Consider the following 15,241-nt stretch of genomic DNA (forward strand, 5'->3'; position numbering starts at 1 on the left):
GATACCCTCTATTCCAGCTTAACCTTACTAGGACTCAACAGTCCAAACGGAAAGGCCGAAACAGGGAGAGGGAGATAACGCAGGCCAAACACCTCTACCCATAACACAAACCGAAGGGAAGCACCAACCATGAGGCCCTCCTACACACCTAAACTTCCCTTCCGAGGAAGGGAACAGAACGCCATAGCCTAACTCCTAGGCTAACCTAACACAGCCGGCTGGCTGAAGGAGGTAGTCCAGGGGGGAGAAGGTATCTACCAGACTAGCCTAAAAAGTTAACCTAACCTATGCATAAATAAAATAATTCAATAATTCAAATAATCATAAAGACACATGTAGAAGGGAGGACCAAACCCAACGCGATAAGAGCGCGGAGGAAAATGGCCGACCTTCAACATTAAAAACAAAGGACATAATCCGTAAATATCAAAAACATCCATGCGCTAGGCCTAAAATAAACCTAATAAGCATAACTGTACCATCTCAAATAATATACCCAAAAGCTGGAGGAAGTGAGGGTTCAAAATACAACACGTATAAGAATTGATAAAGAGCGGATAGGCCCGAGGGGGAAACCCGTAGCCTAAACGACAAGGACCCGAACTTCCCCAGAGAAGGGTAACACAACAATAATAATAATGCCAAATTGAATATAGGATAAGCATAAGGCACAAAACATGAGAAAATGAAGGGGAATGAAGCCCCGACATAAAAATCCCGCACCGAGACTGAAGGTCACATGAGGCCGGGAGAAGGTGGACGAGGCGGGCGTTATAAATCCCCCTAATTATTAAATTAGAGGGAAATAAGGAGCCTCAACCGCCTAAAATAAAATAAAGAGATGGTACTCAACTTAGGTGATGAAGAATCCTGGGAGGATGCCATTAAACCAAGAAAAATAAGGCACAAAAGAGCGCACACAGAAAAGGCTAACAAAAGCGACGCGTGCTAAAAATGGAATGTAGGTGGCGCTGGTTTGTTTACAGTCCGCGAAATGCAAAAGGGGGTTTGTATCGCACCTCACTCGGTGGGACTTTTTGACATTGGGAATGTTTACAGGGCGGAGGCCTGTGATTGTGACAATCTCACCCTTTCTCATACACGACTCCATTTCATGGAGCTCGCACTGGGGGTAGTAACTCCAGCTTGGCATTTAGCTTTTCTCTGGTATATTTAGCAATAGCTTTACCTAGAAATAAGTGCTGAATGGTTATTTCACCGGCTGACACAGGTCGGATAACCCAGAAATATATATATTACATATATATAAACATATATATTATGTTATATATATTATATATAACTATATATATATATATACATATTATATACATATATATATATATATATTATATAATGTATATATTATAGTAACAGTATAGGAGAGTACTATAATGTATTATAATGATGGTTTGGGGTAGGCAGTCCCCGTTTTACGACGGTTAGACGTTCGAGGTTACGACGCTAAATATATTCATCAGAAATTATTTCCGCTTACTACGTATGTTCCGGGGTTACGACGCTACCGTGAGTAATCCGAGGAAGAAATATGCCCCAAAACGGCAGAATAATCATAATTTGAAGTTTTTTTGATGTAAAACTCAATAATAATGCAGTTTACATCGTTTTCAATGCACCCAGAGCATTAAAAGTGTTTTGATTTTTGACGATGACGGTTTGGGGTGTATTTTTGTTTGAAATGATATTAAATTGTTTTAGTATGATAATTTAAGGCATATTTTTGTTTGAACTATCAAACTATGCCGTGAGATGTTAAAATAGGCAGTTTTAAGCATTTTAGTTTAAGGGGTACAAGGCATTTGGCAGTTAAAAGCTAGTTATAAGCATTTTTAGTGAGGATTTTTGTACTCCATGGTAGGTCCTAGAACCTATTCCCACGTAAAATGGGGAGCACTGTATGTGTCTATATATATATATATATATATATATATATGTATATATATATATATATATATATAAATATATATATATATATATATATATATATATATATATATATATAAAATATATATATATATACATATATATATATATATATATATATATATATATATATATATATATATATATATATATATATATATATATATATATATATATATATATATATATATATATATATATATATATATATATATATATATATATATATATATATATATATATATATATATATATATATATATATATATATATATATGTATGTATATGCCCATATGATATAGTCTTGTTATATATATATATATATATATATATATATATATATATATATATATAATGTAAATATAAACATATATATATATATATTATATATATATATATATATATATATATATATATATATATATATATATATATATTTATATATATATATATATATATATATATATATATATATATATATATATATATATATATATATATATATATATATATATATATATATATATATATATATATATATATATAATCATGAAAACCTAAATAATATCAATTCCACGTTTTAAACATCTCCAAACAAGAACAGTTTCTTCCAAAACTGGGACGCCAACCCTGACATGGACCCATGCCAGTCAGTCCCATATTTCATTTATCACTTATATAAATTCCCTTCGAAAAAAGATACTTTAGGTAGCAGAATTTGAGCATGATTGTATATAAATCAATTTCAATTATATATATATTGCCCATAGAAAGTCAACTCTACAAGAACAGTTTCTTCCAAAACTCTGCCTCATATTTCCCTGACGAAAAAAATCGTGAGCTAATTTGGTTGTCAACTCTCATTATCTCTTCATCATACTGTGGGCGTACGTGACAATTCTCTCAGTATCTTTTCAAGGTCGTCTGGAACTGTAATGCTCTTGAGTTGCTGCCAAATTTTACGTGTTTCACATGAATTTTTTCCGGTAAAGAGGCCAATTGCAGTGTCTGTATAATGCCTGGAGTTTATACTTCACTTGAAAATTGTGTGAAAGTGACCGAGTGTCACAAATTAGGCTTACAAACTAAAGATATTGTTAGACAAACTGATGTGAACCCACAAACAGTGCAGCGCATTGTTGCCAAGTACCAGGCAGAAGGCAGCAACCATGTACCAGAGCACAAAAAAAGGACTGGTAGGCCATTAAAAGTGGGTCAGAGAACCCTTAATATCCTTGAAAAGGGAGGCAAAAGCTCTCCCTTCATATTCTGCCAAGAAATTTACAGAAAGCAACCCACAGCTCCTTGGGCAGACGTCTGTTAGGACTATCCAAGATTACTTATCCAAGAGACTGGGTTTTAAGAATATTGTGGCACCAAAGGAGCCATTGTTAACTCCAGCACACCTGAAGAAAAGGGAGGATTTTGTTAAAAAGTATAGTGGATGGGATGTAGGTGAGTGGCAGCGAGTGTGCTTCAGTGATGAAACAACTTTTTATTGTTCTGGTGGCAGTTTTTCCAAAGTTTGGCACAGTTCTACAGCCAACAAATTAGACCCCAAGTTTGTTAGGCCAAGGGAGAAATTTCCTCTGAGTGTTATGGTGTGGGGGTGTACAGGGTTTGGTGGTGTTGGGGATCTCGTGATATTTTAGAAAAATACCAGGGTGAATCAGCAGATTTATTACACCCTTTTAAACCTCTATTTGGAAGATAGTTTTACCAAGATGGGTTGCAGTATTTTCCAGCAAGACGGGCTATCTGCTATACAACACCATTGATAAAAGGGTGGTTCAAGGATTGAGGGGTAGAGTTCATTGAAGACTGGCCACCTAATTCCACAGATCTCTCACCAATTGAGAACCTGTGGGCCATCATAAAACAGCAATTGCAGAGCGTTGACGTGTCAACTCCTGTAAAACTTGCCGCTGCCATCAAAGTTGCATGGGAATCAGTCAACACTGATTTCTGTGAGAGGCTGATTTCATCCATTCCTATCCGCCTCCAAAAGTGTAAGAAAAATAAATTTAATGTTACAAAATATTAAAATGTAATTGGTGCGTACAGCAATAAAATTTTGTCTTAATTTATTACAGTTTTTTTCTACCTATGCTTAAAGATAGGTGAAAGCTTTTTACATACAAGAAATCACTACTCCGACAAGAGTTTCCACAGCCACTGTGTATATATATATATATATATATATATATATATATATATATATATATATTATTATATATATATATATATATATATATATATATATAATATGTATAATATAAATATATATTATTATAAGGTGATATAATTAGTATAACCATTTTGTGTGTTTATGATGTCTCTGTAAAAATTTTGATTTTTTGCTTACAAGATTCGTCATTTGTTGTGAAGATGTATTTTAAAATGCCTTTTCTTACAGATAAGTTGTATATAATGTAGACTTATGATTCTGTGGGATATTTTTTCCCTTTTGTTTAATGTTTAAAGTAGTATTGTGAAATGCTTATCAGATCGCCACATCCTGTCTGCCGAGAGAGAGAATAAAGGCTAGCTTCCCATGTTTACTCAGGTGGTTAAGGAAAAAGAGTTCAATTATGTTATCGTGACGAGCTGTCACCCAGTTGGCGAGTTAACTGTTATATCTTTAGTACTGTTATACTTATTCCATCATTATTAACTCTGCCTATGCCTATTCTGTTCGTAATCTGAGAAAGAGAGAAAGAGGAACAGCAGATAAGTGGTGTTATTTTGTATCTAATGTTTACCCAGCTGCGTCAGGCTGACAAAAGGTTTGCTAAACCCTGAACCAGGAAGTGTCCATCATGTACAGATATGGGTGGTATCGCTTCGAAGCTCAACCGTGTGTAAGTGTATATTTTGTATATGTGTGTATGTATTCATATATGTGTATTCTGTGTGAACACCCTATGTGTATTCTCGGCCTACGAGACTTAAAAGCCAGTGTTTTTTAAAGACGTCAGTAGTCTGCTAAGAAGGGTCCTGAGAGAAACATATCTCTCTCTCTCTCTCTCTCTCTCTCTCTCTCTCTCTCTCTCTCTCTCTCTCTCTAGTCCCTAGTCCTATGTATATAAGGGGAATAACAGAAGAATATCTGTTGTAAAGCTCTGTTAAACTCACCCCAGGGTGTGTTAATTTTGTAGAAGGTGATCAGGAATATTATTTTGTGCAAGTGTTGAGGAGATGTATATTGGTGTAATAATTACAAAAAGGTAATGTGGTGACTGTTGAGTTTTGTTAAGTGATATTCTTGGTAAAAGAGAATTGTTGTGTTTGAATAAGTCTTAGAAAGACTTAAGTCTAACTTTTCTTTTTATTGGGAAAGTTATTGTGAAAGATTGATATAATCTTTAAGCACATTGTTGGTGATTTATAAAATATTTTTAAATTTCGCACGGGCGCTGGCAGCAGCCTACAATCAGGCAGCAAGAGAGACCAAATTACAATAGACCAACTTCTTTTCCTCCAAATCGTTATCCCATCTTCTAGTTAAAAAAGTATCAGAGAATGATAAGAGTACTGTTATTAACATTATACTCTTGTGTAAATGCGTACAGCCATAAACAACCAACCATGAAACTGTTGTTTTTTTTTTCACTGAATCGGATAACAACAGCCTTTTTCCTTGCATTTCAACCATCATACAGTAATACACAATTACCGTAGTTATAGTACAAATGACGTTAAGTAGAATAGGACTGACATATTTTTACATTATACCCTGATTCGGTATAGATAAAAGATCGGCAAGGGAATATACAGTGGACCCCCCATATTCGCGTTCTCAAGGTTCGCGGACTCACCTACTCACGGTTTTTCTATGGAACCTATCTACCAAATTTTTGCGGGAAACTCACGCATTCACGGGTTTTTCCATGGAACATATCTATAAAAATATTCGCTGGAAACTCCATATTCGCGGATGCAGATTTTTTTTGTCTTTTTCGTATAGCAATAGTATTCTGTATTTTCATATTTATTGTATAATAACATTAAATAATCATGTAAATCAATAATAATACTGTACTACAGTACTGTACATATAATAGTAATAGAAATTAATATTATTATGTAATACTACACTGGGTACCTTAATAATAATAAATAATACAGCACTGTAATGTAAAGTTAAATCATACGGGTAGTAACTGGTGATGAATGTTGATTTCAGTATGCTGTAGATGATGATGATGATGATGAATTAGTTGTGCAGTACGATGAATGACGGGAGGCGCTGTCATGTTAAGGTATTTGAACATGGCAACGAAGGTGGTACAGTAGGGCTGCATGAGTTTTTACCTTGTTCATGCTCAATGCGGGCGACCGCAATTAATGTCATGCTGTAATGGGCTGCTACTTCTCCGTGACTTTTGCCCTCTCTTAACAAAACAATCATGTCTACAGTACTTTCTTCTTATCAGTCATTACAGTAATTGTAGGCTATTGGCCAGAGGCCTTAGAAGAAGCAGAGCATTCAGAGGACATCTTAATGCCAGATTTCAAAAAATATTTTTAGGCCATAGTACTGTACATGCAAAACACACAAATGTGAGATACAGTAGCAGTAAAACGGGTTATACTGTACAGTATTGGGTCATTTGCCGATAATTTGCCGCTACGGTACACGCATGGTACTACTGGTTGCGCTGCATATACATATACAGTAACACAATCTTCTGCGCATACAGTACGTACATTTTATAAAATGTTTTGTTGTAAGATAGCAATAAAACGGGTTATATTGGGTCATTTGCCGAAATTTCCCGCTACGGTATACGCATGGTACTATTGGTTGCGCGTACATATACTAACACAGATCTTCTGCGCATACAGTATGTACATTTTATAAAATGTTTTGTTGTAAGATGATTTTTAAACATTACATACAAAAAGTGTTTTAGGATGATACATAGTATAGTACAGTAACACGGGTAGTACGTGAGCATCTCTAAAATACGTAAGACAACAGGAATACTGCAGGGTACGTATGTTTACATCTGGGGTACGTTGCATTTTCATGCATGTAAAGTATATATTACTGTAATGACTGCTGTAAGTACATTTTGTAAGTTAAAAATGATTTACTAATTTTCAAATATTACAGTACTGTAATATATTAACGTAAACACAGCAAAATTTCAATAATATATATTTGTTTTTCTTAAAAGTGCTTCACCCAAGCCACCTCTCTGCAAACACAAAGAAATCGCGATGCTGGACGCTGTGTACCCAGGATCAGTGATACTCGACATACTATTGGCTGTCATCTGCAAAGCAGCCAATCCAGAAGCACCATTCATTTTCCTTGGCGCTCATTGGCTGTTCACTTAACGCTGATTGGCTGAACATTCACAACCAACTTGCGAACACGGAATTCTGGGAAGACGCTCCACGGCATCATCTTCAGATTGTGCGTATAGTTCGCAGCATCTTACCGTGTGAAACCTTGCGTCTGTCCGTTTCGATTTTTTATCTTTGTTCATCAACAGTATTTGGCCCTAAAATGCCTCCTAAAAAATGCCCTGCTCCTTCAAAGCCTTCTGGCAAAGAGTCTAAAAGAAAGAAGTCTGTTATGAAACTCGAGGAGAAGGTGAAACTTCTTGACATGTTAAAGGAGGGCAAAAGTTTTGCCGTGGTTGGTCGCCATTTCAGTGTTAATGAGAGCACGGTGAGATATATCAAGAAGAAAGAGGCGGAGATACGCAAGTCTGTGAGTATGAGCTACTTCGGTAGTGCAAAGACAGTTGCAACAGTGCGGGATAAAACAATCGTGAAAATGGAATCTGCTCTGGCAATCTGGATAAAGGACTGCCGGAAGAAAAACGTGCCCCTCGACTCCAACATCATTCGCGAGAAAGCACGACAACTCCACCAGCAGTTATCAACTGCTAAGGAAGGCGACGACGTAGTACAGGCAGAGGAAGGCGTTGAAGAAGGTGAATTGGAATTTCTAGGCTTTGATGAACCAGCAGAAGAAGAAGAGGGGGAAGAACCCCAAGCAGGACCATCATCAGCGCCTCAAGGTTTCCAGGCCAGCAAGGGGTGGTTCCACCAATTTCAAAAGCGGTTCAACCTAAAGTCTGTTACTCTGCATGGGGAAGCTGCATCTGCAGACACTGAAGCAGCCGCGAAAAATCCGGAGGCCTTCAAGAAGATCATCAAGGAGAAGGGCTACCATCCAGAACAGGTGTTCAATATGGATGAGACTGGCCTGTTCTGGAAGAAGATGCCTTCCTGGACATACCTTATGAAGGACGGCTAAAACCTCCAGGATTCAAGGCCCAGAAGGATAGGGTTACCCTCATCATGTGTGGGAATGCAGCTGGTTTCATGCTTAAACCAGGCCTCATTTACAAGGCTGCAAACCCCAGGGCCCTCAAGAATAAGAACAAGGCATTGCTTCCTGTGTTCTGGATGCATAACCCTAAGGCCTGGATCACCAAAGTCCTCACAGAGTACTGGTTCCATCACAGCTTCGTCCCTCAAGTTAGGCAATACCTGAATGACTTGGCCATGGAGTTCAAGGTGTTGCTGATTATGGATAATGCTGGTGGCCACCTCTCGATCTTTCTTACGGGAGTCCAGTTTGAGTTCCTCCTCCCAACACCACCTCTCTCCTCCAGCCTATGGACCAGGGCGTGATCCGTGCCTTCAAGGCACTCTATACCGAACTCCTCCACCACCTTGTAACTGCAATGGACAGTGACAGTGAATTTAGCCTACACTAAAAGAATATTGGCGTAAATTCACGATTGCCACATGTCTGAGCATCATCAGCCGATCACTGAATGACATGAAGAAGGAGACCCTGAACGCATGCTGGAACAAGTTGTGGCCGGAGTGTGTTCATGATTACAGGGCTTCTCTCCTCAAGAAATTCAACATTCGGCCATTAAGGGAGCGTTTGACGAAAAAATCATCAAAATTTTCTGAGATATTTTATATATGGCATCATACATATCCTGACTATCTTCTCAGAAAGTTTTATTAAAAAAATTCAAAAACAGTATCCCTATCATAGAAAAAAATTACATTTTTCGTATAATGTAATGATAATGTCAGTATATCGGTAGTAATTTCCTTTTAGCTATGAAATAATAATATCTAAATGCGTTATATGGCAACTCTGTGGACCTAGTATCAGCAAAAGCCAGGAATCCGCAGGGCAGGCAGTGACGCCAGACAGTCAGTCAGTAGCAGCTCAGAGCTTGACTAATCACTGCCCAACCTGGAGCCGTGTTTTGACACTGATTCATTTAGCGAACACTATATTACTTTGCAAGTCTATTGTTATATATTTTGGCTTTTCAAATATGTCATAAAAACATCAAACTGTGTAACAGCAAGCAAATAAATACACAGAGAAGCAAAAATATCGTATATCTCAAAACTAAAGTTATCGACATTCAAACTGCATCTCCTCCATAACAATGTACCGATCTCAATGAAACAAAAAGCAAACGAAAGCTAAATAAATTGTCTACAAACAAATAGAGAGTTTTTTTCATTTTGTCCCTCGAAAAATTTTTGGGGAATTTTTTCCAAAAAATCAATCAAGTTTTTTCAAAACCATAAAAAAAAAGAAAAAAAAATTGAAAAAACGCTCCCTTAATTTGTTCTAATATATAATATCTGTCTACCACGTAAAGCACTTAGTTTGCAAAATTTATGGAGGAGATGCATTTTGAAAAATTTTTTGGGTGGGGTTACCAGCTAATGGGGGCGGAAGACCTTATGGTTACAGTCCTTTGCCCTATACAAAAATAAACCCAGGCACAAAATTTGAAACTGATTCATTAAAAACACGGGAGTTATTAGCGAAAACGATTTCATCAAATGATATCGTTATAAAACTTTGAAGGCCGATATCTCAAAACTAAAGTTATCGACATTCAAACTGCATCTCCTCCATAACAATGCACCGATCTCAATGAAACAAAAGCAAATGAAAGCTAAATAAATTGTCTACAAACAAGGAGAGAGTTTTTTCATTTTGTCCCTCGAAAATTTTGGGGGAATTTTTTTTCAAAATCAATCAAGTTTTTTCAAAAACAAAAATATTCATTAAAAAAAGAAAAAAAATTTGAAAAAAAACGCTCTCTTACTTTGTTCTAATATATAATATCTGTCTACCACGTAAATTTGAGCTCTTAGTTTGCAGAAGTTATGGAGGAGATGCATTTTGAAAAATTTTTGGGGTGGGGTTACCAGCTAATGGGGGCGGAAGACGAAAATTATGGTTACAGTCCTTTGCCCTATACAAAAATAAACCCAGGCACAAAATTTGAAACTGATTCATTAAAAAACACGGGAGTTATTAGCGAAAAACGATTTTATCAAACGCTCCCCTTAATAAGGCTGTCCAGTTGGCGAGGATTCTAGGTGGGGAAGGCTTTGAGGACATCACCGAGAATGAAATTGGCACCCTTATTGATGCTCACTCTGACCCCGTGACGGACCAGGATTTGGAAGAGCTGACGAAGTCTGCCAGTGAGGAAGAAGATACGCCAGGTTCAGGGGGAGGAGCAGGAGGAAGAGGAGAGCGGCCTGACTTTGGAACGTCTGTCCCACATTAAGAGAATGATTCAGGATATGCAGGAGTATGTTTCAACATGGGATCCTTTTATGGAACGCTCCCTAAAGTTTTCAAACATGCTTGATTCAGCATGGGAGCCCTATAATCAAACCCTCACCACCATGAAAAAGCAGCGACAGCAGCTGCCTATCACCATGTTCATCAAACAGACGAAGAAGGCCCTCCAAAGCCTCCCAAATCACCCGAAGAAGTGCCTCCCCAGTCGCCTGAAGTAGTGCCTCTTGAATCGCCTGAAGAAATGCCTCCCCAACCGCCTGAAGTTGTGCCTCCCAAATCAACTGAAGAACTGCCTCCTGAAGGTGAAGAGGCACCCTCAGATGAGTTGTAACAACTCTGCTTTGCTGTGCAGTCATATCTTCATCATTATTCATCGCACTGCACAGCTAATTCATCATCATCATCTTTAATCAACATTCATCGCTGGTGAGTACCCGTGTGATTTATGTATGTAGTAATCTTAATATATAAGTACAGCAGTATGAAATTTTTTAAAATGTGCATGAATTTTTAAAGAAGTTTTTGTCTCTCTTTTTGTGAATTACGATACGTAAATACCAATGTTCCCCGAAAAGAAAACAGAACGGCTTATAACTGTATGAAAGAAAATGTGTGACTGAATACGTAGGGGGACTGGATTATTTTCACCTACAGCTGTAAGCCATACAGTATGTACGTATAAATGTAACGATGAAATGTTTAAGATGACTTGGAAATTATATTAATTAGTATCATTTCAAAGATTAATAAAGTAATAAGGTACAGTTTAATGTATATTTGATGTAGGCTGGTATTTTTAGGCATACAGTACTTTGGTGTTGACCTTTCATGGTAGACAGGTACAAATATACGTAGTATTAAATTTTTTAAAATGTGCATACGTTTTTTAAATTTTTGTCTCTCTCTTTTTGTGAATTTCATACTGTATATATAAATACCCATGGTTCCCCCTGAAAAGAAAACGGAGCGGCTTATAACTTTATGAAAGAAAATGTGTGGCTGAATACGTAGGGGGGACTGGATTATTTTCACCTACAGCTGTAAGCCATACAGTACGTACGTATAAATATAATGATAAAATGTTTAAGATGGCTTGGAAATTATATTAATAGTATCATTTCAAATATTAATACAGTAATAAGTAATAGTTTAATGTATATTTGATGTAGGCTGGTATTTTTAGGCACACTTTGGTGTTTGACCCTTCATGGTAGACAGGTATAAGCATTTTTAGAGGGGCGTTGTAAGCATTCGCGGATTTGACCTATTCGCGGGGGGGTGTGGGACGCATCCCCCGTGAATATGGGGGGTCCACTGTGCTGCTAAATTTAAGCCGCAAGTTGTAGCTGAAGCTGATAAAGCAATGTTCAAGCCTAATGACTATAAATTATCATGCATCGCCAACATGGATGAAACTAGACCGTAATTAAAATTGGAGAGAAAGTATGTTAATCAAAATACTGGGCATGAAAGAACACTTTACTGCTATTTTTACGCCGATAAACGATAAATACGTAACGCTTGTATTATGATGACATCAAGTGAAAATAGCGAATGGAATCTTGATTTATTTTTTACACAAAACAAACACCCCGAACGGCCAACATCATCTCTAAACGAAAAAATACCTAAACTAATTTCACAACGAGACATATTTAAGTTGTATTTCGACTTAAAAACACTTTGTCCAGTATAACGAAAAATAAACTTGGCCCATATAAATAAAGTATCTATTGATTCATTTACGCTAACTAGAAGGAAGAAAAGCACTCTGAACTGAGTGAAACACAGCGAAATAAACACCGTAAACGATTTCTAAACCAAAACATTGATCTCTATGATCACAATATATAATACAGAAGCAATATAAGAATATATATACAATATTATTGGATAAAGTGAATTAAATTAAGGCATAACATTTTAAAAGATCCATGGAAAAGATGCATATTCATTATGTTGATGTTTGTATAATATGATATGTGAATATAGAGTACAGTATAATGCAGGCTACGCTGCCATATATGTATACGATATACCATAGTGTTGGCTAAGCTAATTCTTGTTTGTTATTCAATTTCTCTTTGTATTGAATTATCATAAGTCAATCTGCATGAAGCTCCAGAATTAGCTGATACTAATAATTACTATACCGTGTATGAACAGAGTATACTTTATAGTGAAGGCTAGGCTACCATATATGTATACATGGTACCGAATACCCTAGTGTAAGCTTGGTTATATTCGAGATATGTTTTTTTCAACAAATGATGTGTTTTTTTGGAACCTAACCCCATCATAAGTAGGATAATGCCTGCATAAGCATTTTTAGTTTTTTTTGTGTGTCTGAACTATCAAAATAGGCAGTTCTAAGTCTTTTTAGAAGGGTTCTAATTATTTGCAGGTTCTAGCTATTCGCACGTGGGTGTGGTACGCATCCGCCGCAAATATGGGGGTTTACTGTATATGTTTTTCGGGCAGAGTTCCTCATTCACAACTTTTGTTGCAGGCAATTGCCTTTGTGGCACTGACTTCTTTGATGCAGACTTTTTCATATTTCCTTACTGCTATTTTCAATAATTCTTCAAAGTTCTGAATAGGTGCAAAGACTCGTGGTGTGTTTTCCATTTACTGCTACGGTCTGTTTCGCCTTATCTCATGCTTTTTCAAGCAAGAACTACTACATAGAGGCATCCTCCGTTCTATTTATACCGGGCAGGATAGGATTGGGGGTTGCCATATCTCTTGTTTACAATGTTTAGTTTACAATTTACAATGGGGTGGTTAGTTGTTTACATAATATTTACATATGTTATTACATGGTGACACTACATTACTGTATTGGTTCTACATTCTATTTCTATATCTTATATTCCTAATAAAATTATTCATTTCTTCGTGCATGGTGTCCAGGCGTGGCTCCACTCAGCAGTGTTGACCTTGACCCTGGATCCCTCTTCTCATGTGAGCATACGGTAAAGACCGATCACCTTCTATCTGGTTATTTAAACTTGGTTTGCTTGTGGCAATAGAAACTGCTTATGTTACTGTTATGTCCTGATATGAATTGCATCTGTATTTTGTCTTAGTGTTGTTGACACACCAAGCCATCCATATGACTGAAACTCTACCCTCCACAGAAAAATTTCACTTTTTAAGCTTTTAAGGTTTCATAATTTTGGAAAAGGGATTGTAAACTTGTACGCTAAAACCTTTTATCCTGAATATGCCTAGCTGAAATGGGGATGTGTCTAGGCACATTATATACTGTACCATCAAATACTTACCTCTCGTTTAGCAAGAATGACATTAGGAGCAATGTTGTGCAGAGAGGATGCCACCACATCTAGAAGATCTTTTCCTCCTTGTCCAAGTGTTGCAACTTCTGCTTGCACTCTAGATTTCTTATGCATGGTATGTGTTAATGTAGCCTGCAGTAAGTGCTCTTCATAGGCCTCTGGCGGTTGTCTGAAAAGCAGTAGAAAATTGAGGTGTTTTAGCAAACTGTTTCTCTCTCTAGGTTATTCTTTACAAAAAAAAAAAAAGACACTTCATATCTAACCCACTAAAGCAGTTTTGGCACTGCTCACAGGAGAGAGAGAGAGAGAGAGAGAGAGAGAGAGAGAGAGAGAGAGAGAGAGAGAGAGAGAGAGAGAGAGAGAGAGAGAGACTAAGGGTGCAAGATTTCATGATTTATTAAAATTTCCACACACAGTAGTTTAATAAGACCATTAATAGTATTGTGGTAGTAGGTTGGCCAATCCACCAACCAACACAGATTATTGCCACTGGAGGGTTTCCTTCTAAATCTGCCAGGCAGTCGGATATAGGATCCATTACTCTGCAAACACATACACTGGATAGTCTAGCATTTTCTTCAAACACCCTCTTTTCCTACACATCAGATGACACTGAACATATATTTTCCTTTCCTTATTATTATTATTATTATTATTATTATTATTATTATTAAAATAGTTTAACCGTACCATTGAGCTGATTTTTTCTTCATTCCACCCTTACCACAATACCGTGTGTGTGTTCTAAAGTTCAGAATGAAGTAATGACCAGTCAATGGCCACTTCTAAGCATGGGCTAAATTTGTTATTAAGAGCATAAAGAACTTGTAAAAGGTATAGAATGACCACATCACCCATCAACCTTTAAGAGTATGTGTGTGTGACTGGGAGAGGTAAAAACAAGGCAAGATCATTAAAAATGAGCACTACAGATGTAAAAAGAAAATAAGCAAGGGAGTGGTGGAAATGCTGACAAGGGTGAAGGAAGGCATCTTCCAGTCCATGGGTCTGGAATGCACAAGCAGAACACCAGGAACTTCCTGTTCGACCATGTAGCAAACAGGTTGATCACTAGCATTCCCTGAAGATCAAAAAACCTTCTGCTATGTGAGGATGGAAGAGACTTTGTCCCCACTACCTGCCTCTGGCAACTGAACTGGTCTGCCAGTGCATTCCTCCTGTCCAGGATGTACCTGGCTAACAGCTTGACAGCAATGCAAACAACCAAGACAATGCCCAGATGAAAATTGTTTCCTGTCCGGACACCTGAAAAGACCAGATCCCACAGGTGTGCACCCAACCTTTTTTTGATGCATCTGAAAATGGAAGGCAGAGAATTCAGAGGAAATCCCGAGAGAATGTTCCTGTTATTCAACCACCTGACTACATC

The 15,241-nt window shown here is 37.0% G+C and overlaps 1 protein-coding gene across 3 annotated transcripts in view; it reads right to left on the bottom strand.

The window, feature by feature from the left end:
* The window catches only part of LOC136845710 (RAB11-binding protein RELCH homolog), a 155,663-nt gene that overhangs the window by 76,167 nt on the left and 64,255 nt on the right, over positions 1–15,241 (bottom strand). For all 3 annotated transcript variants that reach the window (XM_067115883.1, XM_067115884.1, XM_067115885.1), the window contains exon 6: positions 13,840–14,020. In XM_067115883.1, the coding sequence (XP_066971984.1) occupies positions 13,840–14,020 (181 nt within the window). The remainder of the gene's footprint in view (positions 1–13,839; positions 14,021–15,241) is intronic.

This window comes from Macrobrachium rosenbergii, chromosome 14 (assembly GCF_040412425.1).
Source record: "Macrobrachium rosenbergii isolate ZJJX-2024 chromosome 14, ASM4041242v1, whole genome shotgun sequence".
NCBI lineage: Eukaryota > Metazoa > Arthropoda > Malacostraca > Decapoda > Palaemonidae > Macrobrachium > Macrobrachium rosenbergii.